The sequence below is a fragment of the Balaenoptera musculus genome, chromosome 7, assembly GCF_009873245.2.
Source record: "Balaenoptera musculus isolate JJ_BM4_2016_0621 chromosome 7, mBalMus1.pri.v3, whole genome shotgun sequence".
NCBI lineage: Eukaryota > Metazoa > Chordata > Mammalia > Artiodactyla > Balaenopteridae > Balaenoptera > Balaenoptera musculus.
In genome coordinates, this window is record NC_045791.1 from 59,165,016 (window position 1) to 59,191,005 (window position 25,990).

The 25,990-nt window shown below is 39.1% G+C and overlaps 2 protein-coding genes and 1 pseudogene across 3 annotated transcripts; 1 reads left to right on the forward strand and 2 right to left on the reverse strand.

Annotated features, from left to right (window-relative positions):
- Nucleotides 1–334: 334 nt before the first annotated feature.
- On the forward strand, nt 335–25,990 carry PLEKHA3 (pleckstrin homology domain containing A3). 2 transcript variants are annotated; one of them, XM_036858721.1, is made up of 8 exons: nt 335–748; nt 4,539–4,655; nt 11,831–11,986; nt 14,889–15,025; nt 16,549–16,713; nt 19,798–19,841; nt 21,473–21,588; nt 25,050–25,990. In XM_036858721.1, the coding sequence occupies exons 1-8, from the start codon at nt 709–711 to the stop codon at nt 25,175–25,177; spliced, it is 903 nt and encodes a 300-aa protein (XP_036714616.1). In that variant the 5' UTR covers nt 335–708; the 3' UTR covers nt 25,178–25,990. The 2 variants fall into 2 exon arrangements, with proteins under 2 accessions (XP_036714616.1, XP_036714617.1); XM_036858722.1 differs by lacking the exon at nt 4,539–4,655 and having other exon boundaries at nt 361–748.
- LOC118898386 lies at nt 5,780–6,130 on the reverse strand (annotated as a pseudogene).
- On the reverse strand, nt 14,349–14,792 carry LOC118898387 (60S ribosomal protein L35a-like). The gene has a single exon (XM_036858723.1). The coding sequence runs from the start codon at nt 14,737–14,739 to the stop codon at nt 14,407–14,409; it is 333 nt and encodes a 110-aa protein (XP_036714618.1). The 5' UTR covers nt 14,740–14,792; the 3' UTR covers nt 14,349–14,406.

Genomic DNA, 25,990 nt, shown 5'->3' on the forward strand with positions numbered 1-25,990 from the left:
AGGGGGGGGCGGCTAGTCCTCGGGTCGGCCCGGGGGCTGCGCACGCAGCCAGGTCCGAGTCCGCAGGTCCTGGGCCCTGAGGCTTAGGCCCCGAGGAGGCCGTCGGTCCGGGTCTCAGCGTCCGGGGTGAGAGCTGGAGCCCAGGGCCGCCAGCCGAGGGCCTGTGGGATGATGAGGAGGAGTCACGGCTCTGGCCCGCCCTGCTCGCGCAGCCTCCAGCTCCGCGGAGTGGCTGCAGGCCGCGCCCGTTCCTCCAGCCCCGCCGCCGGGGAGGGGTTTCCCGGGACGAGCCGGCCCCTTTCATCCAGGAAGTGAAAGCGACGTCGGGGTCAATGAAAACAAACGAGAGACCGGGGCGGGGAAAGGAAGGCGGGCGAGGAGGAAGGAGCGCCGGGGCGCGGAAGGGAGCAGCCGGGCGGTGGAAGCGCGAGCGGGAGGCCGGCCGCTGTCCCGACTTTGCCGCCGCCGCCGCCGGGGCTCGCCCGGGGATGTCTCAAGGCCCCCAAGCACCACGCGGCGGCCGCCGTCCCGGCCTCTGAGGGCCGCCACGTCCCGGCAGCGCGCGCGGGCTGAGGGCTGCTCTGTGCCGGCTGGGGGCGCCCGGGGAGGGGCCCGGGCGGGCCGGGAGGGGCTGCCCAGGCCCCGCGTTTCCCCCTTCACCGCGGCCGGCGCCGGGCCAGGAGGATGCGCGGCGCCGGGCTCTGAAGCATGGAGGGAGTTCTGTACAAGTGGACCAACTATCTCACCGGTATGAGGGCTCGGCTGACCGGCGGTGGCGGGGGCGGGGGGCGGCGGGGAGAGGACTTGGACGGGCTCAGGCGGGGAGGCTGCGGAGAAGGCGGGTAAGGGGCTCCTCCTCCCTTCCTCCAGGCCGGCGGGGACCCTCACAGCGAATCGGCTCTGTCTGGTTCCCGGGCTTAATCGCTCTCTGTCCCTTGTTAAGTGCCCATCTGGCCTCTGCAGGGGACAGTTCGAGGCTGCGCACCATCCTGAGGGTGGGAAGTGCACCTGACCATTTCTTTGCCCGTGTAATAATACTTCTGTTTTCTCCTGTAGCTCCCGAAACCATTCCCAGTCACTCTACGTGTGTTGTTGCAGCCTCTGCCTTTACTCACACTTAATTCAGCATTTTGTTGATAACTGAGTTGTTGGGGCATAGGACTGTAATGGGCCCTTTAAAATCAAGATTTCGTTTTAGGAAATCTTTTCACTGTTTCTTTTAATTTTCCTTAGCGACACGGTTTATTTTAAAAATTCTCTCGTTGAAGTTGTTCAAGCATAGCAAGCAAGATTTTGGAAGCTGTTGCCAGATTATATTCTCTTAGGGGTTGATTGTCAATGATTTATCCTTATGTTTTGGTATTCAGGTAAGTGTGTGAGAAATTGTGGGAGAAAGTGCAAGACACAGAAGGTGGAGCAGGCAAGTCAGTTTTACTCATGAAGTGGGTTGAAAGGAAGAACTCCAAAGAACTAGGTGTTTCTGTAGAAATGAGAGACCAGCAGGGGAGGGCCCTTTTCCATGACACCAGCAGTCTGGCTTATTAAAAGAGCCTTAAATCTGAGTTGTAGTCCCATCTCTGCCATCAGCTAACAGTAAGGACAAGTCACTTTTTCTCTCAAGATCTGTCTCATAGGGCCGGGGTGATCAACTAGTTTATCCTGAAGGTGTCTTCCAACTCCAGAATTCTGTGATCTCACCAAATTAGAGGAAGGGGAGTGGATTTAAAGTAAGATTAAATAGCAAACAGATTTCTTGGTTTAGTGTAATAGGCCAATCTTGATTTGCTGCCCACTTGTTCACTCTGGCGAAAGTATTGAACCCCTTAGTAATTGTATCAGACATTCAACTAGTGTCCATCTGACCTTGTGCAAAATTTGCATATAAACACTTAAAGACATAAGCACTGAGCTACATTGTCTCTGTTTTTTTGATTAATTGGAATGTTAAAGACAGATTTATAGCAGCGAATGCTTTAACATTTATGATATGTGGATGTTTTGTTTGCATTAAAATGTCAAACACTTTATTTCTGTAACTGGTATGTTTTAACAGGAAACATTTAAAAAACGAGGCAAATTTTTTTTATTAGGCATTTTCACATGGGCTGTTGTGAGAACAGTTACACTGTTTAGTTTAACTTTGAGATGGTAGTTACTATGCTTTGAGACGCAGATGATCATCTCACTGCAAACATTGTAAGCGCTCAGTGTCTTGGGAGGTCATGTGAGGATCTTATGCATAGCCCAGAGCAATGGGTGATTACTAAGATGAGTCAAAATTTATTCCTGGAGCTAAGTGTGGTCTTAGTGGCCCTCTTTCTCATCTCCTGTCGCTGAGCACCAGCTAGTTGAGCTTTTAACGTTGTGTACTTAAGGTTTTAATCTTTGCAGAGCATTTAAATTAACTGCTAGTATGCGGTGTAGAAGCTTGATGAAATGAAATCTTTTGTTTGGAAGAATTCCATTTTTAAAATTTAAAATAAAATTTAAATTTGGCTCAATGGCATGCTGATTATTACTTTTAGTTCATCTTAGGTCAAAAGGATGAATAGCTGTTCATACTAAGTGATCTTTAAGGAACCTTCCAGTTTGATGACAGTGTTCTTTAGGAATCCTTTGTAGAGAATAAGAATTTCAGTAACATTTGGTAGTTTGAGATAAAAAAGAATGTGTTTTGAAAAGGTATTAGAAAAGGGAATACCTATGATTTTTTTTTCACAGATATAGCCCTTATATATATGTGTGAATCAATTAGAGATTGTTTTATTAAATATTTCTTCAAAGAGGTATGTAGAGATCATTAACAGTCTTAGTTAGATTAATATACTTAACTATAGTCACTTTTCAAGTTGGTACAAATTCTAAATGAATCATTTTGCTCAATATTTATTTTAAAGAGATATTGAATCACAATAATGCAGGCTTACAAAACCACAATTTGTCCTGTAGGCACACTAGACTGGGGGTAGAGGAGTGTATTTTCACCATAACCTTCTTATAATTTGTTTGCCAAGGTGAATGAATGTTTGGAAAAATACCATTTTCATCATTTCTATGCATGCCCAATACATTATGGATATACTGGATATACTGCGTATCTGTACTCTCATGGGTAACAGGCAATATCTCAGTTTTCTGTAATCATTCATTCATTCAGTCACTTGAGAAGTACATTTTTTTTTTAGCACCTGTTGTGTGCCAAGCACCTTTCCCAGGTTTTGGGAATTCAGTGATGAACAAGCTAAAGTTCATGTACCAGAAGAACTTACCTTCTAATTTGCTAGACCTCATTAAGGAATATAGAGTTTCATGAAAAAGAATTTTCCAAGCCTCTGAAACTTGGTTTTGGATATCCATCCCTCTGAACTGTATTATCACACTCCCTGCTGTTAATCTTTTTATGATGACTCAGCATTGTCATTCAAAAGTGTTATAGGTAAAGCCTTTTGGGGAGGTAAATCCTGGGTCTATATCAGGATGTAAGAATGATTCCCCTGTCTGTCACTGTCTTGGTACTGTTTGGCCCAGAAAAACTGAACCAATTAATATAGCAGATAGTGTCTACAGTGACCAGGCTGAATGGTGATTTAACAGTCACAGAAAGAACAAGGGCAGTCGCACTGCCTCCAGCATGGTCACCATGTTATTAATCAGTGAACTATTGCACATTAGTGGCATGCTTGATAAGATTTCAGGGAACACTGAGTTTGGCTTGCAAGAGTGGGAGTTGAGCTTCAAGGAAAGCCATCATCACCCCCAGCTTCGCGTTAGAGCCAAGTCTGTGATAGTTGTGTGCTGTAGTCATTGAGTCAATGCTAATTAAATGAATGATTTCAATTTCTAGTATTTCTGCCTGCGCTGTGCAACAGCAGGGCAAGGAGAGAGGAGTGGTGGCTCTGTGCTCTCACCACAGGGTATGCAACTTCTGTGTGAGAGGCTGTAATTCTTCCAGCACTCACTGTGTGCAAGGGAGTTGGCTTAGGCAGAGTATTTTATAGGAGAGAGGAAAGCCACATTGCAGAATGAGAGGGCTAGGTGGCACCTGAGAGGTCTTCTTGTTCACTCCACTCATTTTGGAGGCTGGGAATTTTTGATATTTATTGGGATGAAAGATTTGTCTCAGGTTATTCAACCTGGGACAAAGAATGATAGCAAAACTAGGGCTAGAATCCATGTCTTCTGTTGCTTTTTCCATTATGTTGTAACCTGACTCTGTTTCCCTTAGAAAAAAGGGGCAATTGTGTTGCATTCTGTGTGTAGGGCTATTTTTGAAGATGGGTCTGATGGGTTGTTAATGAGAAGGTTGTAAGCCAGAATAAAGGTATTATTCCCCATATTTATTCTGATCTAGAGGTTTCTCCTAGATCCTCTCCTAGCAAGAGTATTTTGGGCAGATCTTGGCAGTTAAGAATTTCATTGTCAGAATGTTAGTTTACAGCCAAGGAATGACATGGATGGTAAATTTTGTGATCATAGTTTTCTGTGTGATTAAAGAAAGTACTTTTTTATTGCTATTTTGTTATTTATGATCTTTGTAGGTTGGCAGCCTCGTTGGTTTGTTTTAGATAATGGAATCCTGTCCTACTATGATTCACAAGATGATGTTTGCAAAGGGAGCAAAGGAAGTATAAAGATGGCAGTTTGTGAAATTAAAGGTAAGTGAATATATGGAATTAGTTGAATTTGTAGTTAGGTAAGTAAAGGGTTCTTCAGCATGCTGCAAAAAGAGGAGAAAAGCATTTCTAACCAGGAAGGAATCTTCTAATGCCATTTATCTCCTTAGCATTCAGAAGTGGCACTTAGCATTGTTAGGCACAGTTTTTGATATTTCTCCCTCTATAAATATACTTTGAATTGAAATTCGAAGTACTAGTGCTAGTCTTCCAATGTGGACTTGAAAAAGCAATTTCTTGTGGATGCCACTTTAGTGTCCATGCTGAGTCTACAAGTGTTTTCTTTCATTTTCATTGAAACGTGTTGTAAAGATTGGAAGCTGAACTCTAAAGATGATGAGGCCAGTGCAGTAGGTTTTTGATAAAGTATGAACTCAGAGTCATAAACTCTGGTTCTTTGCTGAATTGGAAATAAGCTCTTCTGGGTAATAGAGATGTTTTTCCTTTCTTTTTCTTCTTTTTTTAATGATCTTGAGAGTTTCAGGGAGTACTGGTCAGGAATATTGTAGGAAGCTCCTCTATTGGAATTTTTTTTAAATTAATTAATTAATTAATTAATTAATTAATTTATGGCTGTGCTGGGTCCCCGCTGCTGGGCGTGGGCTTTCTCTAGCTGCAGCGGGCGGGGGCCACTCCTCCGTCGCGGCGCGCAGGCCTCTCACTGTGGCGGCCTCTCCCGTGTGGAGCACAGGCTCCAGGCATGCGGGCTTCAGCAGTTGTGGCACTTGGGCTCAGCAGTTGTGGCTCGCGGGCTCTAGAGCACTGTGTCAGTAGTTGTGGTGTATGGGCTCAGTAGCTGTGGTGCACGGGCTCAGCCGCTCCGCAGCATGCGGGATCCTCCCGGACCAGGGCTCGAACCCATGCCCCCCGCGTTGGCAGGCGGACTCCCAACCACTGCGCCACAAGGGAAGCCCTCTATTGGAATTTGTCTGGTGTTTTTCCCATGATTAGACTGGGGTTATGGGTTTTAGGGAGGAAGATCACATCATATCAGGAGTACATGCTATCAATATGATATACCATTTTTTTTTCCAACGTATAATTACCATTTTAATATTTTTTTTGGAGAGGATGGTTTTTTTTTCAGTCTATAAGGACTTAGCTCTTTACATGGACTTCGGTGGAGGTCATGGGGCAGCTTCTGCAGGTCTAAACTGGGGTGGGAGTGTTTGGTCCATCTGGGATGGGCTTCATGGGAACGATTCCTGACTATCTTGCTGTGACTGGCACAACTCACGCAGTAATGTAGTTTCGATGTAAGTACAGGTGGGGAAGCACATAGGAATCGAAGACACTTACTTCCGAAATGTCCCCGATGGCTGCGGCCTCTGCTGTTCTAATTAATGACCTTAATGGTGTCCTTGGGCACGCACTGGGCAAAGTTGGTGCAGTGAATAGGCTGTACGTGGCCATGGCCCTTTTTTGGCATAACCGTTGTTCCTTCTTTTCTTGGTCATCCTGGAAGTGAGGACCCGAGAGAGCTGACATATCACTCTTGACATTAACCTTGACCACCTGTCTGAGGTAGTGTCTGTCAGATTTCTCTACTGTTAAGTTACCTTCCCCACTCCTTTTCCATACTGTGCTTTTTCAAAAGGGGAGAAAAAAGCAGTAAGTCATGCTGTAATTTTCATGAAGGAAGGTTTCATGGACCATTGATTCATTTGTGTGTGTGGTTGGGATATGTGGGGTGCAAGTAGGTAGGAGAAATCAGACAAAATGGTAATGAAAAGTATTGAATTCTTCAAAGAGAATTGAAGGAAAAGATAAAGCACTAGAGAAGGGCGTGTTAAACCCTGCAGGGGGTCATGGCTACGTAAGATATAGAAACACTTCAACATTGTTACTTGCATATTCCCTGAACTATATGAGGTGTAATTTTGTTTTATTTTTATAAATCACACAAGAAAAGCACATTCAAAGCATGAATTTTTATTTTTTAAAAAAATGATGGGAACTTCCCTGGCCATCCAGTGGTTAAGACTGTGATCCCACTGCAGGGGGCACACAGGGTTTGGTACCTGGTTGGGGTAAGATCCCACATGCCACGCACTGCGGCCAAAAAAAAAAAAAAGATATAAAAAAAAATAATGGTTTTATCTCATCTTATTCTTCATATTTGATTCCAAATGAGATTCTGACTCTTGTCAGAAATCAAACTACATTCAAAGTTTAAAGATTTGACAACCTTGAGGATATTTAAAAGACTGTTAGTGGCAGAATTCTTAAGGCAACTCTAGCACTTTTTCAAGCCATGGCAGTATTTTTGTTGTCCTTGTTATTTGTTTAACGAATAAGATACAGAAATGGGCACAAATCTTCAATATTCAGCTTTAAGAATGCCTACAAAGTGAATACACTTGTGTAATCACCACCCAGATCAAGAATTAGAATATTATCAGCATTCTAGATGCTGGGATAATAATCATGTTACCTCAGCCACTAATCTCTCTAAAAGGTTACCATTAATATGACTTTTATCACCATATTTAAGTATTGCCTGCTTTTGAACATTATATAAATGGAATAAATCAATGTTTTCTTTTGTGTCTGGCTTAACTCAACATATTTGTGAAATTCATCTATGTTGTTCTTTGTAACAGTTCACCATTCTTACTGATGTGTAATATTTTTATTGTGTGATTGTCCCACAGTTTGGCTCTCCATTCTAGTATTGATGGGTGTTTGTTTGTTTTTTCCATTTTATTTCCATTTTGGGACTATAATAAGTAAAGCTGCCATAAACATTCTCATATATTTATTTTGTTGAACATATATATGCGTTCCTGTTCAGTATATATCTAGAACTGGAGTGGAATTGCTAAGGGAGACATTGAATATTCATACATTCAGCTTTAACAGATATTAAAGAAACTACTATTCTTGAATTTTGTTAAAACAGTAAAGCACAAAGAAGCAGACTTACAGATGTAGAGAACAAGCTAGTGGTTACCAGTGGGGAGAGGGGAGGGAGGAGGAGCAAGATAGGGGTAAAAGATTAAGAGGCACAAACTACCGTGTATAAAATAAATAAGCTCCAAGGATGTATTGTACAGCACAGGGAGTGTAGGCAATATTTTATAATAACTATAAGTAGAGTATAGTCTATAAAAATTTTTAATCACTATGTTGTACAGCTGAAACTAGTATAATGTTGTAAATCAACTATACCTCAATTAAAAAAAAATTATTAAAAAAACCCAGTAAGGCAGACTTTACTCAGGTCTATTAGAATAGGTATAGGAGCTACTGCAATGGAGTTTTGCAGTAAGGGAGAGAAATTGGGCTCAATTCTGAATACAACAAGGAAAAGTGGAAGTTTATAGCCAAGGAACAGAGTGGCAGGGAGTGGGATGGGGGAATCAGTGGATGGAAAATTGCAAGGAGGAAACTTCAGAGATAAAGGGGGATTCTGGTTGAACAGACCTAACAGGGTTCTTATTGGAGGCAGGTCAGGGTGATCAGATATTACTTGGGGGTGGTGGGAAGTGGAATTTGGTCAGATAAGGAGGGTGATCAGATATTGAGGGGGGCGGATTCTGGCTAAACTGACTTAGCAGGATGTTTGCTAAAAGTGGACTCTACTAGGACAGAGCCGGAAGCCCCAGATTGGGCCTAGTCAAGCAGAGGGTTCAGAAGAGCCCAACAAGTTTGATCAAGGAGAGACTTTTTGTCTCAGATAATGCCAAACTGTTTACCAAAGTAATCATACCAATTTGTTTTTCAACTAGTATGAGAGTTTCAGTTGCTTTTCATCCTTGCCAAAGCTTACTATTAGCAATTTGAAGATTTTGAATTCTTCTACTGTACCTCGTGCTATCTCATGGTGTTTTTTTTTTTTTAAACACTAATGGATTGAATCACTTTTAAATTTATTTATTTATTTATTTTTGGCTGCGTTGGATCTTCGTTGCTGCGCACCGGCTTTCTCTAGTTGCGGCAAGCCGGGGCTACTCTTTGTTCTGGTGTGCAGGCTTCTCATTGCGGTGGCTTCTCTTGTTGCGGAGCACCGGCTGTAGGCGCGCGGACTTCAGTAGGTGTGGCACGCGGGCTCAGTAGTTGTGGCTCGCAGGCCCTAGAGCGCAGGCTCAGTAGTTGTGGCATACGGGCTTAGTTGTTCCTCGGCATGTGGGATCTTCCCGGATCAGGGCTCGAACCCGTGTCCCCTGCATTGGCAGGCGGATTCTTAACCACTGCGCCAGCAGGGAGGTCCCTCTCGTGGTGGTTTTAACTTGCATTTTTTTCAATAACGAATGATGTTGAGTTTTTTTTCAGATATTAATTAGGCATTTGAACATCCTCTTCTTTTGAAGTCCCTTTTCAAGTCTTTGGCCCAATTTCTAAACTGGGCTATCTTTCACATTGATTTGTAGGAGTTCTTCGTATAGTCTGAATGAGTTTTCGTTTTGCAGATAATTCTCCTGATCTGTAGTTTGTGTTTTCATTCTGTTAATGGTATCTTTTGACGAACAGAAGTTTTTAATTTCAGTAATACCCAATTTGTCAAAAATTTTTTTAATTAGAACTTTTTATGTCCTATTTAAGAAATCTTCTTGAAGGTTTATTGTTTTACCTTTTATATTTAGGTCTATTTTAGGTTGGTGGTTGACGTAAAATTCATTTTTTTTTTTTATTTCTGAGATATACATTTTAAAGTAATAACTAGAATTATGACTTATAACATTATACCAGAACATATAAGATTTTTAGAAATTTCATGTAATGTCTGAAGCATTTATATTAACTTATTTCCATACAAATAACCCAATGAAAGTTTAGTATTAGTTTTGTTTGTTTTTTTATACTGCAGGTTCTTATTAGTCATCAATTTTATACACATCAGTGTATACATGTCAATCCCAATCGCCCAATTCAGCACACCACCATCCCCACCCCACTGCGGTTTTCCCCCCTTGGTGTCCATGTGTCTGTTCTCTACGTCTGTGTCTCAACTTCTGCCCTGCAAACCGGCTCATCTGTACCATTTTTCTAGGTTCCACATACATGCGTTAATATACGATATCTGTTTTTCTCTTTCTGACTTACTTCACTCTGTATGACAGTCTCTAGATCCATCCACGTCTCAACAAATGACTCAATTTCGTTCCTTTTTAAAATTCATTTTTATATATGGTGTCAGGTAGGAGTCAAGATTCCAGTTGACTGAGCACCATTTATTGAAAAGAGCAACCTTTCACCGATTGCACTGTAAGGTCATCACAAAGCAAGTGACCATGTATGTGTGGGTTTTTTGGGGACTGTCTTTTGTTCATGGGCCTGTTTTTCTATCCTTGTGTCAATATCACACTATCTTGATTTCTTTAACTTTATACTTCTTACTATCTGATAGCCTAACTCTTCTCACTTTGTTCTTTTTCAGCATTGTCTTGGCTAATACTGGCCCTTTGCATTTCCTTATACGTTTTAGCATCTGCTTATAAATTTCCACAAATACCTGCTGGAATTTTGATTGGAGTTACATTGAATCTATACATCAATTTTGGGAGAAGTGTATTCTTGACAAGAGTCTTCTGATTCATTAGCATGGTATATTCCTGTATTTAATTAGGTCTTTGATTTCTCTTAGTAATGTTTTGCAGTTTTGCATGTAGAGATCTTAATTTATTTTTTCCTAGGAGCTTGATGTTTTGGGAGCATTGTTCTTAAGTTTGTTGCCTTCTCAGGTAACTACTTCGGAGAGGACAACCCTTGACTGACACATAAATTCTGGTATTTTTAAAAATGAAACTAAATCTTATTGTAGTTTCATTTTGTAGCAACATCTTTGGAAATTAGAGCATTGTTTTCTTTTAAGGTAGCTATTGGTGCTTTCACTAGTATTAGCAAGTAGCAAAAAAGAGTTACTCCTGGAGCTTTGGGATTTCAGTAGTTTTATCCTAGCCGAAAATTTTTTGCGCCCATCATTGATTGTTGCATGATCATATATTTTACAATCTGTATCTACTTATATAGAATGGTCTATATAAGTAGAATAATAAGATAGCAAAGTTTTTGTGGCACTTATTTGCCATAGTACACTGAGCATCTGGTCAATGTTTTCAGTAATTAATCATCTAAATTAGGGCTTCTGCCAGACACTCAGGGCCCCTCATAATTTGGCTCCACTCAGCTTGTTTATTCACGAATATATCATTACTTTGTAATCCAACACAAGGCTCTATTTAGGCCTGTCTCCTGATATCCTCAGTACATATTGTGTTTAGTTCCTTATCTAGGCCTTTTCTTGTGCTGTTTTTCTCTTAACCAAGTTCTGCTGTTGTCAAATCCTTCTTCTTGAAGACTTTTTAACTTCCTGCCTCTTCTTACCTTTCATTATAATCACACATGAAGTCTCTGTACCAAAGAGTTCAATGTTTAGGTGTTTTATTTTTAGTGTATCGGTTTGTTTCCTGGATAAAATTGTTCCCTCTGTTAGAGCAAAGACACCTTTCTTCTCCTCTCCTGTCTTCCCCTCTACCAGCACTGCTCTGAGCAGAGTAAATATTTGTTGGTTAATGACAATGTAACACAAATTAATCTTACAACAAAGATTTAGGATTGGCTCAGCATACAATATGGTTAGCTCTCTTTTGTCAGAGATCCAAGATGGGGGTGTGTGTAGGAGAGGAAGAGGAGGGTGGAGGGGAAGAGGAGATTTTCAAAACACTTAGGCTTTCCAGGTGGTTATGAGATGCTCATTAGTTGCAGACTGCTGTTCTGATGGAAGGTTACCTTAGTTACCATTTATTGCACTTTATGCCAGGCACTATCCTAGGCTTGGGTGGGGGGTGGGCGGTGTACGAAAACACAAACTGCTTTCAAAGAAATTAGTAAAAAAGAGTGTGATAAGTGTGACAGGGGTACCGGTGGCCCCAGGGAAGGGAGTTCTTAGATCTCACTTTTCAGTAGTTAATTTGTTGTTGTTTTCTGTTCATATGCTACCACCACTTTGACACCACTGCCAGCCTGGGTATATGTGAGAATGGTGGCTTGGAGGGTGCCCCTGGATAGCCCCTTAAGGAGGTGGCACTGCCTGCCTCTTGAATCAGAGTTTGTTGTTTTAGGTCTGAAACATCTAATACTGTGTAAGTGATGATTTGATTCTCCACAAACTACTTGAGTCCGTGACTGTATTTCCCCTTTGTTTATCATCGTAGTCCATTCGGCAGACAACACAAGAATGGAATTAATCATTCCAGGAGAGCAGCATTTCTACATGAAGGCAGTGAATGCAGCTGAAAGACAAAGGTGGCTGGTTGCTCTGGGGAGCTCCAAAGCCTGTTTGTCTGATACTAGGACTAAAAAAGAAAAAGGTAACTCTAAATTTTTCCTTTGTGGTGAGAATATTTTCTTAAACATAAATGTAGATTGTCCTGTTCACTTATAGTAATTTATCCCAAAGAAATTTAAATTTAGGGGAATGGTTCAGTAAACTATATAGTGCTTTCATAGGCTGATATATTATGTAGCCAGTAAAATGTTTACAAGGAATTTTAATGATGTGAGAAAATGCCCAAAGTTAAGTGTTAATTGAAAAAAGCAGGATTCAGAATTACATAGCCACTCCTTGGCCAGCTTAGGAAAGGTATGTAAGGATTGGTCAAGTCGTTACCTTTGGAAAGGGAATTTGTGGGAGAGACTCACTTTTCACTTTATACCCTTTGACCGTACCTTTTGACTTTACCAGCTACAGATATTGCTCATTCAAAAGCAAAGCAAGGGACTTGCCTGTTGGTCCAGTGGTTAGGACTCGGCGCTTTCACTGCCGTGGCCCTGGGTTCAATCCCTGGTGGGGGAACTAAGATCCCGCAAGCTACGCATCTGTGGCCAAAAAGAAAAAAAAAAGCCAAGCAAATAATTTATGGTATTAGTTCAATTATATGCAGATATAATGTGAAAATAATAACAGTATTTATATCTTGGTAGTGAGATTGCAGTTTTTTTTCCTATATATTTTTGATTTTCAAAAATTTTCACTGAGTAGGTATTACTTTTATAATTAAAAAACAATAGAAGTTATTTAAGTTAGTGAAAACAACTAAATTATGGGTTATTGAAAAATGAAGGCTAAGGATTGAATTTATAACAGTTTTCAGATATATGAAAGAACATCACAGATAGAGTATGGTTAAGGGTAGGATAAGAAGGAATGAGGACTTCCTTGGTGGTCCAGTGGTTAAGACTTCGCCTTCCAATGCAGGGGGTGCGGGTTCCATCCCTGATTGGGGAACTAAGATCCCATGTGCCTTCGCGACCAGAAAACAAAAAAACATAAAACAGAAGCAATATTGTAACAAATTCAATAAAGACTTTAAAAATGGTCCACATCAAAAAAAAAAAAAAAAAAAAGAGGGAATGAATAGTCGCAATAGCCAAAAGGTAGAAATAACCCAAATGTTTATAGACAGATGAATGGATAAACATAGTATGGTATATACATAAAATGGAATATTATTTAGCCTTATAAAGGAAGGAAATTCTGACAGATACTACACTGATGAATCTTGAATATATGCTAAGTGAAATAAGCCAGTCACAAAAGGACAAATATTGTATGATTCCACTTACGTGGGGTACCTAGAGTCGTCAAATTCATAGAGACAGAAAGTCGAATGGTGATTTCTAGGGGTTAAGGGAGGGGGAAAAGGGGAGTTAGTGTTTAATGTGTGTAGAGTTTCAGTTGGGGAAGATGAAAAAGTTCTGGAGATGGATGGTTGTACAATAATGTGAATGCACTTAATGCCATTGAACTGTATACTTAAAAATGGTTAAAATAGTACATTTTATTATATATATATATTACTATAATTAAAAAGAAGGAATGGACTTAAACTTGGGTAAAAATTAATTTAGGTTAGGTTAAATGGGCAGATAGAGCTGCTTTGATCTACTCTGGCTAGAGGGGCTTCATGACTAGTACCACAAAGCAGTGCCACTGGCTCAAGTAATATGGAGAAGCACCAGGATCTACTGTGTATACTTTTTTTCCTTCCTCTGCTGCTTACACATCTAGTTTAGAAGGTATTGGTAAGTGAGTGGCTGAGATTATGGCTGGATGTTTAGTCTGTCTGGATATATTAAAGAAAGGAACATAGGCTCTTAATTAGAAAAAATTCTTAAACCAGTATTATGTGAAAACGAAGCTGTGAAAGGAACAGAAGAAAATAAATGAATGTTTATATAGAGCAGTTTTAACTACATAAAAGTTACAAACTTCTGTATACCAAAATACAATAAAGAAAACTGAAAGAAAGCTGACAGATCTTGAAAAGTATTTGCAGTATTTTGGAAGGATGAAAGATTGCTATCTTTAATGCGTAAGAACTTTTATAAATTATAAATTTATCAATTTATATATTACTAAGAGAAAAACCAAACATCAGAACCGGAAAAATGTGTAAAGGACAAGAAAGGCCAATTCACAAAAAAAGAAATACAAGTGCTTATCAAATTAAAGATGAGTAATGGAATGGAAATATCCTGTATAAGGCATTCATTGTCATCCGCCTGTCTCTGGAAATTAATCTACCTAAACTTCATGTCAGACATATGACTGCCAGTTTTTTCCAGCTATCTAAAGAGAAGATGTTTCCTCAGGGAAAACCTTATATTCTATTTCCAAGGTCTCACACCTCTTAAGCTACAGGTATTCATATCTATTGCCTTACATTTTTTTTTTTTTTTTTTACAAGGGAACAAATCCACACTTTTATTTATTTACTTTTCAGTAAGTTTAAATCCTTGAAGGGTACAGCATCACATGGATTCTGTGTCCAATGTCCTTAGCAGGAAGGTTGCTTCGGAATTTGGCACGAACCATGCCACTGTTTCCACGAGCACGAGTTATCTTTCCCCAGATTACTCTGGTTTTGTTAGGTTTTCCACCAGGAGTTACTGTGTTGTTCTTTGCTTTGTACACGTAAGCACATCTCTTGCCTAGATAGAATTCAGTTTCATCTCGAGCATATATACCTTCAGTTTTCAGGAGAGCTGTGTGCTCCCTCTGGTTCCGTAGACCCTGCTTATAGCCAGCAAAAATGGCCTTGGACCACAGCCTTCCAGACATATTTGTTGTTTTAGAAGTCCTGTTCCCAGCAGGCCTCCACAGGGTCCAAGATGGCTGAGATTGCCTTACTTTTTAATGATTCCATTTTGTTGTTTTGCCTCTGAAGTATGAAAATGGCCTAATTGAATGTTTGCATATGTTCCTTTCAGAAATAAGTGAAACCAGTGAATCTCTGAAAACCAAAATGTCTGAGCTTCGCCTCTACTGTGACCTCCTAATGAAGCAAGTTCATACGATCCAAGAATTTGTTCACCATGATGAGAATCATTCATCTCCCAGCATAGAGGTATATCCAAGATGATCCTTTTATGTCTGGTTATTCTTTGCAGCACATGGTGGGTGAGCTTCTTACATGAGATGACAGAGAAGCATTTTCAAAATGAGTTATTCTCAGCTATTCAGACCTCTTCGTACTGTAGACTATCTGGAAGTTTGTAGGATCTTTTAGACTATGTCTGTATAACCAGAGTAAAGCAGCAAGCAGCACATTTCTCCAAGGAATCAAGGCCTGTCTTTGCAGCCAATTAATTATTTGGTGGTTGGGGTGGGAAAGAAGCATTACCGGCTTTGTTCTCCAGACTCACTGCATGAGTTCATTGGACAACTGCTGTTCTCTTTCTTTTGTAATTAGGTCCTAGCGTAACTACTGAGGGTTAATAATTTAGCTTTATAAACTAACTTCAAAAAAGAATCATTCTCAGAGCAGTGATGTAGGAATCAAAATTCAGATTTGCGGGACCTGGCTATGAAATAAGCTCATTCTTTCTGGTAACGTAGGACCAGTGAGCCTTACTGCTCTCTGGGTGAAAGCCCAGCCTGGTTCCCCGTCCCCTTTTGCCTGACTTGGGAGAAGTGGGACAAGAAATCTTCCTACTTTCCTGTGGCCTTCTTCTACTAGGGAGGAATCTTAGGTGAGGTAGGTTGCCTTTAGATGCAAGTACATTAAACCCTAAGGCACTTGCTGTTTCACCACAGGCTCTCTGCAGGCAGGTGCCCTTACATCTGCTCCATTGGCTCAGGGACAGTGTCGGGGACCCAATCTTGTTCTGTCCTTCCACTCTGCCATTTTTGGTGTGTTGGTTTTTTCTCCTCATGCCCGAGCCTTCAAGGTGACTACAAGTTCGCACAGAAGCAGGAGGCAGTGGGGTAGCCAGGGTGGAGAGAGACCATCTCAGTTTGCTGTCCTTTGCTTTTATCAGGGAATGAAAATCCCAGAAACCCCAGCAGACTTCTCATTATCTTTTTAGTCTGGGTCCATGAAAACTAGGAAAAATGAGTATTTGACAAAGGGTCATGGAATAGACATGACTGGCTTAGATCAGTCTATATTCATCTCCCAGGAGCAAGGCGCTCTGCTGTCCCAAAAAGAACTTGGAGTTTTTATTCTACCAAGGAAGAAATGGGAGAACGTGCGTGGGGTAGACATGAATTCTACCTGCCACTCAGTAACCCTCATGGTGTTCCACTGCTGTGATTACCTTTGGAATTCTGATAGTTAGAAACTTACAGTCTAGGTTAGGTTTATTTAAGATAAATTTTTGTACACAGTTTTTCAATATGATACTTGGTTTAAATGCAAGAGTTATTTTTTTCTTGGAGTCTAATTTCATACATTGTTTACCTGAGAGACAGATAATTCTTATTCATGCATTGCTTTAATTTTCTAAGGTAATGCATTTTAAACAGATTTGAGCATAACCTAGTAAGGTATCCATTGAAGGTAATGTTTCATTACTTGATGGTAAGGTGGTGCATGAATCCACATAGTTGTGTGTGAGTCTGTTCAACTCTTTGCATGTAATTTTTCAGAACATGAATGAAGCCTCTTCTCTACTTAGTGCCACGTGTAATACATTCATCACAACGCTTGAGGAATGTGTGAAGATAGCGAATGCCAAGTTTAAACCCGAGATGTTTCAGCTGTGCCATCCGGATCCCTTAGTTTCTCCTGTGTCACCTTCTCCTGTTCAAATGGTTGGAATTTCTGGTTTTTCTTCCAGTGATACTGCATGTGGTTTTGTTTTTGTGTTTATTTTTAAGGCTGGAAACTGGCAGTAGGAGGGAAATAGTCAACAGGTTGAATTTTTTTTTTTTACTGTACTCAGATTCTGTATGGGAGCCTCTCAGCTGATGGGCTCAACATGAGCCAAGGTCCTGATGCCCTCCCCTTGGAAGGGCTATGCCATTTACCCCAGTGTGTCAGATAGTGCTCTGTGGGTGCTGTGACACTCTTCTATTTGGTAAAAACACCACTATGGGGTGAAGATTTACTCACAAGGGGATAAAATTAAGTAAATCTTTAGAGGAGCTGTAAGGGATTTGAAACAACATGTTACAGGGGAAACAGTATTTTATAGTCAGCATTTGGATTTGAACCTTCCAAGTAGGCAAGTTACTTAATCTCTCTGGACTTCATTTTTTTCATCTGTAAAATACAGTGTTTTTTACATCAGAAGTAGATGTAACCTGTTTAATGTTAGGTCCTTAACATTAAGTTCTTACCTTCTGATTACTCTGAACAGTGAGTACTCTTTTTGCCAAGGGTGATGGATTCGTTGTCCTTTTCAAGGTAATAAACTTGCCCTAGCATGCTGTGGGGAACTTGGAGGTGAGATGAGGTTTGATGAAACCTTACGTTTTTTTCATCAAACTATTTTCGTGAGCCCTTTTGTGGAATGAAGAATGCCGCCTGGCTCCTATTTTAGCAATTACCTGCAGACCTATTTGTTGGCAGAAATAATAGGGTACAACTTATTCCGAGGTTCTCTTACTCACCACAGCAAATTTGGTCATATGAGAATTAGTAAAGATTATTACCTAAATTTATTTAGATCATTATTTTCCTAAAGTGTTTTTAAAAAATTTTTTTTATTTGGTTGCTCTGCAACTGAGTCTTAGTTGTGGCTCACCGGCTCCTTAGTTGCAGCACATGGGCTCTTTAGTTGAGGCATGCAGCCTCCTTAGTTGCGGCATGCAAACTCTTAGTTGCGGCACACACGTGGGATCTCGTTCCCTGACCAGGGATCGAACCCGGGCCCCCTGCACTGCGAGCGCGGAGTCTTAACCACCGCGCCTCTAGGGAAGTCTCTAGATCATTGTTTTCTAAATAAGTTATGATGGACCAACAGCGTCCTCTGAGATAGGTGTACCATGAAAATGAGTTTTATGGCCAGATTAGTTTGGGAAGTTCTAGGTTAACTTAAACAAATTGGGTTTTGCTGACATAGGACTTCTTAGAACCTCTTTTATGCTTAAGTGTATTATGAATCTCTGAGGAGACGTGGTGTGTAGTGTTTCTGAAATTTATTTGATGATTGAACCCTTTTGTTTATTTTTTAATAACTCAGAGGACTGTGTTGTTTAGTAGAACACAGTTTGACAATGTTGCTTTTTAGAACAATTTTAGGTTTATTGTGGACTGCTAAATAACATGTGTAGTTGAACAAAAAGTCCTGATCTTTTGAGATGGATGTATAGTGCTGTGTTCCTGAGCTTGATATACAAGGGGTACACTGTATTTTTTTTAAGGTGGACTTTATAGAATCAAATATAATGAAAACACCTCAAACCTGCCTAATTTCTGCATTGAACTTCTGAGGAGAATGCCTTCTGTTATAAATGTTCTATAGTCCAGAGAGGTCATATGTGTATTTTATGTATAAGAAGCTATAATAACTGTCTCTTTTAAACTAAAACTTTTTATCAGTAGAAACATGACAAGAAATCCAGTAAGTTAATCTAGGAAATACTGGTTAGGGGCCACTTATTTTTCCTCACTGTGCCGTTTTACTTCGTACATAAGGCAAAAATTGTGGCTTACGGTAAATAGTTCTGGAGACACATAGCATGCAAAGTAAGGTCAGACAGTCTTCAAGAGGAAATCTTTTTCTTTTTTTTTTAACGACATGAGTAAATGAAAAATAAAGCTGAAAAATTTGAACATTCCAAAATTAACTTGATCTTTATAACTACTTTATATGGTTATCTCATCGTGTCCCTCTTTAACTTGCATTAGGTTATATTTCAAATCATCATAGAAGTTTAAACAATTGTCATTTTGATCCACAGATAATTGTAGTGGGGGTGTTGCTGCGTGAGTAAACCTAAAGGAAGTGATTTCTGTTAAAGGAGATGTTAATGTCCAGTTGCATCTTTATTTTAATCATATTAGATATCCTTGGACTACAAATTGGATGGGTCATAATTGTTCTCATTTCATCTGGGATTTCTCAGAGCAACTGTAGAAGGCATTTACGTAACGTAACTGTTAGACTTGGACTCACTTGTAAGGCTCTTGAGCCCCTGTATATAAAGCAACCATCCTTAGCCTTTGATATAAACGTTGCTTTTTTGCTACTTTGCTAAGCATTGAAATAATCTACTTGGCTGCCTCTGTTTTTTTGGTGGAGTAGTTAGATCTAAATTATGTTTCGTATTTGTCATATTTATAAATACTCTGCTGACTCAGATTTTATTTATTTATTTATATTTTATGTGTATGTTTTTAGAAACCTATTTGAGGCTTAGGGTTCCTCTTCTGAGTTCTTAAAAGACTTGAATTATTAATGCTGTTTTCCATGAAAACCACACTTTAGAACATCTGTGTAATAGCTACCTGAATAATGAATGGTAAGGAGAAGCTCTGCCCTTTAAAAAAAAGAGAGAGACATTTCTTAGATTATTTTCTTTTCTGGCTTGCTAGATACTCCTTTTCATCACAAATAGTGTGATTTTTTGGGGACTTGTTAAGCATACTGTTTTTTATATCTTTATACAAACACATGTATTATATATATATTATAAAATTTAGTTTTTAATATTGAGAAAATAATCCAGCCTGTTTTTGTATGTGTTGAGAAAGATTTCAGTTAATAATTATTGGGGAGAAAGCTTGATATTGTGCAAATAATATTACTTGGGTCTGTAAAAAATAAATTTTTTGGCCAGCCATCTTTTTCTTTGAGTAAATTTATGTTAATTATGATGATAATAATATATTAGAGCTGTCTTATTCTACTTGACATATGAATTATGCTTATTTTCTTTTTAAATTTCTAGATGAGGCGTTCTGTCAGCCACCCTGGTTCTTGCAGTTCAGAGAGGTAAAATAACCTTTTCTTTTGACCAAGTTCTCTCAAAATTATACCTACTTGGGGAAATTCTTTGGGTCTTTAACATAAAGTGGAATGTAAACTCTGTATGGGCAGAGTCTGGTTCTGATTTGCTCAGCATTATTTCTCTTAGTGCTTAGTATAGGGCCTGGCCCCAGTAGGTAGTAGGTAAAGAAAAAAAATGAGTGAATAAATTAGTCAGCAAGGTAAGCACCTTGCCAGCTATCATACCTTTTTTAGGTGTAGATTATATCCAGTGATGGTTAATAGAAATCCATTTTTGATGTATTAAGGCTCCAAGCTTAGGCTTATTTTACTACAGTTTTTTATAGCATCATATATTCATGCTGAGCTGTTGTTATAATAGGAGCTAAGGTGTTACTGAAAAGAGAGAAAAACTGATATTTTAAAGTATGTATTCATATCAACACATTTAAAAAATTTACATTCTAGATCTTGCCAATATCCCAGGCTATTTATCTTGGTAGGTAACATTCTTTTAAGTTGCTATGGTTGTCTTTGGAAAATGATGAAATTATAGTGACATTAGCATTTATTTCTCTACATTAATATAGGGGTAGGGGGAAAAAAAGGTTATTGTAGGATTATATGAAATCACATGTGTGAAACTTTAGAAAATTGTAAAGCACTATAGAATTTAACTAATCTTTCATTCAGTAAACATCTATTGAGTGCCTACCAAAAAAAAAAAGTGCTAACTGAACCCCCTTATTATTTTGTCACTTTATTTTTCCCTCTGATGGTTATATAATTGATTGAACTATTACGTGCTGAGAGGAGTCCAGTGATGTGTGTATCTAATCCTATCAGGGAATGAAGAGTTTCATCAACTGAATTTTCCAGAAAAGTAAAAGCTTGATTCCTTTAACAAACTTTTACCTTTATGACAGTTTTTTTTTGACCTGTATTTTATCCTTTCTACCTTATTAAATAAGATATAATAAGAATTTTTAAACTTTATTTTTTTGATGAATCAAAGTTGTCATTAAGAACAGTAATGTTGGGCTGTCATCCAGTGGTAGTTGAGGTGCTGTTGAGTGGTGGTGATTTGCTTCTGTGTTGAATTTTTTAGGTTGATTTTTCTAGTTTTCTGGTTTTCCAGACTGATTTTTTAAAACTAGTTTTTCTAGCCTCCATTTGCCATCTTTATCCGCTCTTGCTGCTGTCAGTGAGTTGGCTCCTAGCATGCTCCCATACTGCTTGCCCATCCCCTTTGCTCTGCTGTTTTAGATTGGCTATGGATGACGCTAGATACATGCACTTGGGAAATCCATAACTTTTAGTTTTTAAACACTTGTTAACCATCTGATATGTTTACTCTCTAGCTGGACCTTCCTCTATAAAAGAAATCACTTCTTCATTGTACCTCTTTTCCTTTTAATTTGGCTCAGAGGCTGTATTCTCCAGCTTACCAACTAGATTCTAAATGATTTGACTTGTTTGTGGCCTGACCTCTGAAGGAGTAGAACGTTGCTGAAGTAGAACTTTGGGTATTAAAATAGTTCTTCTTTCATTTAAAGAGAAGTCATTGAAAACTGCAGTTGAGGGTGTTTTCATTTGTTGAAGTCCTTACAATTTAATGCTTTTTATTTAATTCGCAGGAGTAGCCACTCTATAAAAGAAACAGTGTCTACACTTCACCGACTCTCCCAGCGGCGCCGAAGAACCTTCTCAGATACAGACTCCTGTAATGATGTTCCTCTCGAAGACCCAGATAGTAAGTTAGAAGGGCTGTGTCTCTCCCTTTGGCCTATTCAGCAAAATTCGTGTGGGGCTCTGTAATTGTTGAAATGAAGGATACTGATAGTGAACACTGTACTTTGCCCTTGGATTAATTCCTTAATTCAGAGCTAAGCAACTAGCACACAATCAACAGAAGCTCATATATCCTCTTACAGTCACCTTTGTTATTAAGAAGTACTAAGTATATCTTTGTAAATACCATATCTTAGATTTATATATGTAATATCAAAATCTTTTACTCCCACTGCATTTTAGTAATCGCTTAGTAATTTATATTCCCATTGTGTTTGCATTTAAAAAACATGTTAGAAGAAAGCATAAATTGTAGGTAGGATTCTAGGGGAAAATAAAGGCAAGTTCTAAGTTCAAAGAAAAAAAATCAGCATTGTTACTTAAAGAATTTGAAATGGCCAAGGACAATAATTTTTTCTGGTGGTGGTGATGAATTATAATAACATTTATTCCTGTACCTTTTTCTTCCTTATTATTAAAGAGTCAGCATACTGTGATTGAATACTTTAGGAAAGGTTTTGTGATTTATGTTAAAATTTAATTATTTTTCTCTTCAGAGAAAAAGCTTTGAAAGTCTGTCAGAATATCTACTTCGACGGTAGTGACCATGATTTTCAGTGAATGCAAATATGGTATTATTATTATAACTCCATTAATAGACTTTTGCTTTTCAGAGTCTTTACTATTGCCCATGAAACATGTGGGATAGAAATTACATACAGTTCTCAATTAAGCAACAGATTGTGTTCCAAGAGTTTATTTGTAAGTCAGCTGTTTGGAACAAGATTTTATTTCCCTTATGGAAATGACATGGTGAATGGTGGTTAAATTCTTTAGATGGCCTAGAAGAGCCCAGCTAATTTATAGTGTGGCTGAAATGGGACTAAACAATGGTGTTGGATTTCTAGTATTTGAATATATTGAAAACATTGCATAAGATAGAGTTGCTTTACTTAACCAGAAGGTTAAACAGGTTTAATTAGAGGAGAAATGTAAAGCTCATGAAAATGGTTGAGATTCTAAAGGGGACTGCTGATCATTTTCAGATCTTTAGAAGTTGATGGCATTTTTTTAAAAATAAATTTATTTATTTAATTTATTTATATTTGGCTGCGTTGGGTCTTTGCTGCTGTGCGTGGGCTTTCTTTAGTTGCGGCGAGCAGGGGCTACTCTTCGTTGCGGTGCATGGGCTTCTCATTGCAGTGGCTTCTCTTGTTGCGAAGCACAGGCTCTAGGCGCATGGGCTTCAGTAGTTGTGGGACGTGGGCTCACTAGTTGTGGCTCACGGGCTCTAGAGCGCAGGCTCAGTAGGTGTGGTGCACAGGCTTAGTTGCTCCGCGACATGTGGGATCTTCCCGGACCAGGGCTCGAACCCGTGTCCCCTGCATTGGCAGGAGGATTCTTAACCACCGCGCCACCAGGGAAGCCTGCATTTTTTTTTTTTTAATGCCCATTTTTCTTACAGAACTAATCTATTTATTGATATGGAACGCTATGCTCATTATCATTTTGAATATAAGTTGGGGCAATGAGTAAAGAAATGAAAGAAGGAAAAGGATTGAATGTCGGAAGGGGTTGGGAGAAAGAAACTTTCCTGGGCCAATTTACTACATGTTGGAAGTGATAAGAAAAAGAGGAAGATGGTTAAAGAGCTTAAGTATGGGAAAAAATGTCACCTGGGACAGGTAACATACATTCCGATTTACCTTGCTCTTTCTGCCTTTTATACATGACCCTTTTCATCCAGAGCTTATGAAAGGGTTCTATTCTGCCTTGTACTTTTCTTTAGATGCCATTTCTTTTTTTAAATTTTGTGGCTGCATTGGGTCTTCATTGCTGCACACAGGCTTTCTCTAGTTGTGGCGGGCGGGGGCTACTCTTCGTTGCGGTGCGGGGGTTTCTCATTGCGGTGGCTTCTTTTGTTGTGGAGCATGGGCTCTAGGCTCACGGGCTCAGTAGTTGCAGCACGCAGGCTCAGTAGTTGCGGCACCAGGCCCTAGAGCACGTGGGCTTCAGTAGTTGTGGTGCACAGGCTCAGTAGTTGTGGCTTGCGGGCTTAGTTGCTCTGCGGCATGTGGGATCTTCCTGGACCAGGGCTCAGACCCGTGTCCCCTGCATTGGCAGGTGGATCCTTAACCACTGCGCCACCAGGGAAGTCCTGCCATTTCTTTTTTTTAAGGGTGTCATTTTCATTTGTGATAGCTAAATTAATTTTTTTAAAGCCAGCCATTTTCCTTAGCTCTCTTGTCTTTTAGGCACTCTGGTTCTGAATTTTTGAAAACTACTTTTATAAGATCTAAGTGTAAATATTCCATTTAACACCCCCCAATTTAGCTGTTAAGGAGAGTAACAAAATTAGTTACACACACCCACACCCATATATGCATTAATATTTATATACACATGCATTAATATTTATATACATACATATATCTCACTTCTCTAGAACTTTTTAAAATTGGCAAGTGTAGGGTAGGTCAGAGTTTTATCCTTAGATTTCCTTCTGTTTATCCTAAAGTTTAGTGTCCCAGTTAGTTGACAAAGCAGAGACTGAATTAGTGCTCTTTCTTAGTATGTTTTGCAAATTAGCAATCTTAGTTGAAAGTCTTTATTGCAGCATATTCTTTTCCTTGAGAGATGCAGCTGCTTCTACTTTTATTAACTAGATTTTTTTAAAATTATAAAAGTAATAAATGTTCATGCTAAATTAAAAAAATATGTACATGTGAAAGTGAATAGGACCATGCCAATGTGTTTGATGTGCTCACTTGGCAGCTGCAGTGATAGTTTTGTGAGCTGCATCCCAAATGGAGATGTGAGAACTTTCACTGTGACGTACCTTGTCAAGTTTGCTCAGATAGTCTTGTGATGCTTTGCTGTATACCTGAAACTAACACAACATTGTAAATCAACTATACTCCAATAAAATGAAAATATTAAAAAAAAAATAAAGAAAGGAAAATAAAGTCTTGTGATGAAAAGAGCAAGACCTGAATTAGTTCCAGTTCTGTTACCAATTGTGTGATTCTTGGGTTAGTCCTGTAATCTTTTCTGGGACTTGGTTTCTTTACCTAGAAAATGAGGAGGATACCAACCGCATTAAAACGATCAGGTTGGAAAAGCAATAGTTAAGAAAAATTCAGTTCAGCAAATACTTACTGGCTGCTCATGTGTGCCAACCTTGGTTCTGGCAATGAACAAAACAAGTATCTCTACTTCAGATAGTTTCATAATTTCTCCAGAACTCTGGAGTTTCTCCTTACAACTGCCAATACTAGAAAAGTTACATTTTTACTCTTAAACGATCAAAAAGTTAGCAGGAAGCTAAAGGAATTTCATGTCCCTGAATAGGAAATATTCTTTCATGGAGGACTGGAGTTAATATTGATAGGATGTTTAACCTTTTAATCAATTTCTTAATAGGACCTGTTCACTGTTCAAGAAATACACTTAATGGAGATTTGGCATCAGCAACCATTCCTGAAGAAAGCAGACTTATGGCCAAAAAAAAATCTGAATCGGGAGATCCTCTTCCACCCTTCTCTTCCTGAGGAAACGGAAGTGTCCAACTTCCTCTAAGTATTGCTATGCAAAAGCTGCTGTAATTAAACTATGTTATAGGGAGTAATTTTTCCCTTAGGATTTCTCTGCACTTTATAGAATATTGTAAAACAAACAAACAAAAAACAACCCACATACCTTTGAAGTGTATTTTATCTTTATATAGTTTATTTGCAAGAGTATTTTCGTAATAACTTCACAGTATGAATGTGCATCTTTTTTTTTTTTTTGGAACAAATGATGGTGTAACATTTTGACATCTGTAAGGACAAATGTAGATATTTTTCTAAAATACTGTGAGGGACTGACATCTTAGTCAGTGTGTATTGTAGCTTATAAACATGAAATCTTATAAACCTAAGGTTTCAGTTTGACAGAAGTGTGGTATATGTAACTTGTGCCATGGGCCAAATGGTCACTTTACCCCAGCTGAAAGTGAGTTACGGTCGCAGCTTGATGGTGTTTGTATTATATTCCTTTAAGCAAAAAGGAAACATTTAATATTCGAAATATTTTTACCCCAAATACCATGACATTGAGGATTTTTTAAAAACCAGATTGTGCTGTCCTTTGTATATGAAGTTGACACTACTGATTTGTCAGTACCAAATATTGGGTTAAAGTATTTAATTTTTACTTATTTATTTTTCTGTTGCATCAAAAAAAATGATTGCATCCTAACTTTTATGACCTACCAAATTTAAGATGTGTATACCTGGTTATTTACATTGTTCTAGAAAAGAGGTTAATATTGTAGTGACCTTGCTCACTTCCACCAGAGAAACAAATGACTTGCAATGGAA

Bases quoted from the DNA above. Each gene is read 5' to 3' on its own strand.
- LOC118898387 (XM_036858723.1), bottom strand. From the start codon at position 14,739: ATGTCTGGAAGGCTGTGGTCCAAGGCCATTTTTGCTGGCTATAAGCAG.
- PLEKHA3 (XM_036858721.1), top strand. From the start codon at position 709: ATGGAGGGAGTTCTGTACAAGTGGACCAACTATCTCACCG. The intron at 749-4,538 runs GTATGAGGGCTC...TGATCTTTGTAG, and splicing joins GTGGACCAACTATCTCACCG to GTTGGCAGCCTCGTTGGTTT. The intron at 4,656-11,830 runs GTAAGTGAATAT...TTATCATCGTAG, and splicing joins GGCAGTTTGTGAAATTAAAG to TCCATTCGGCAGACAACACA.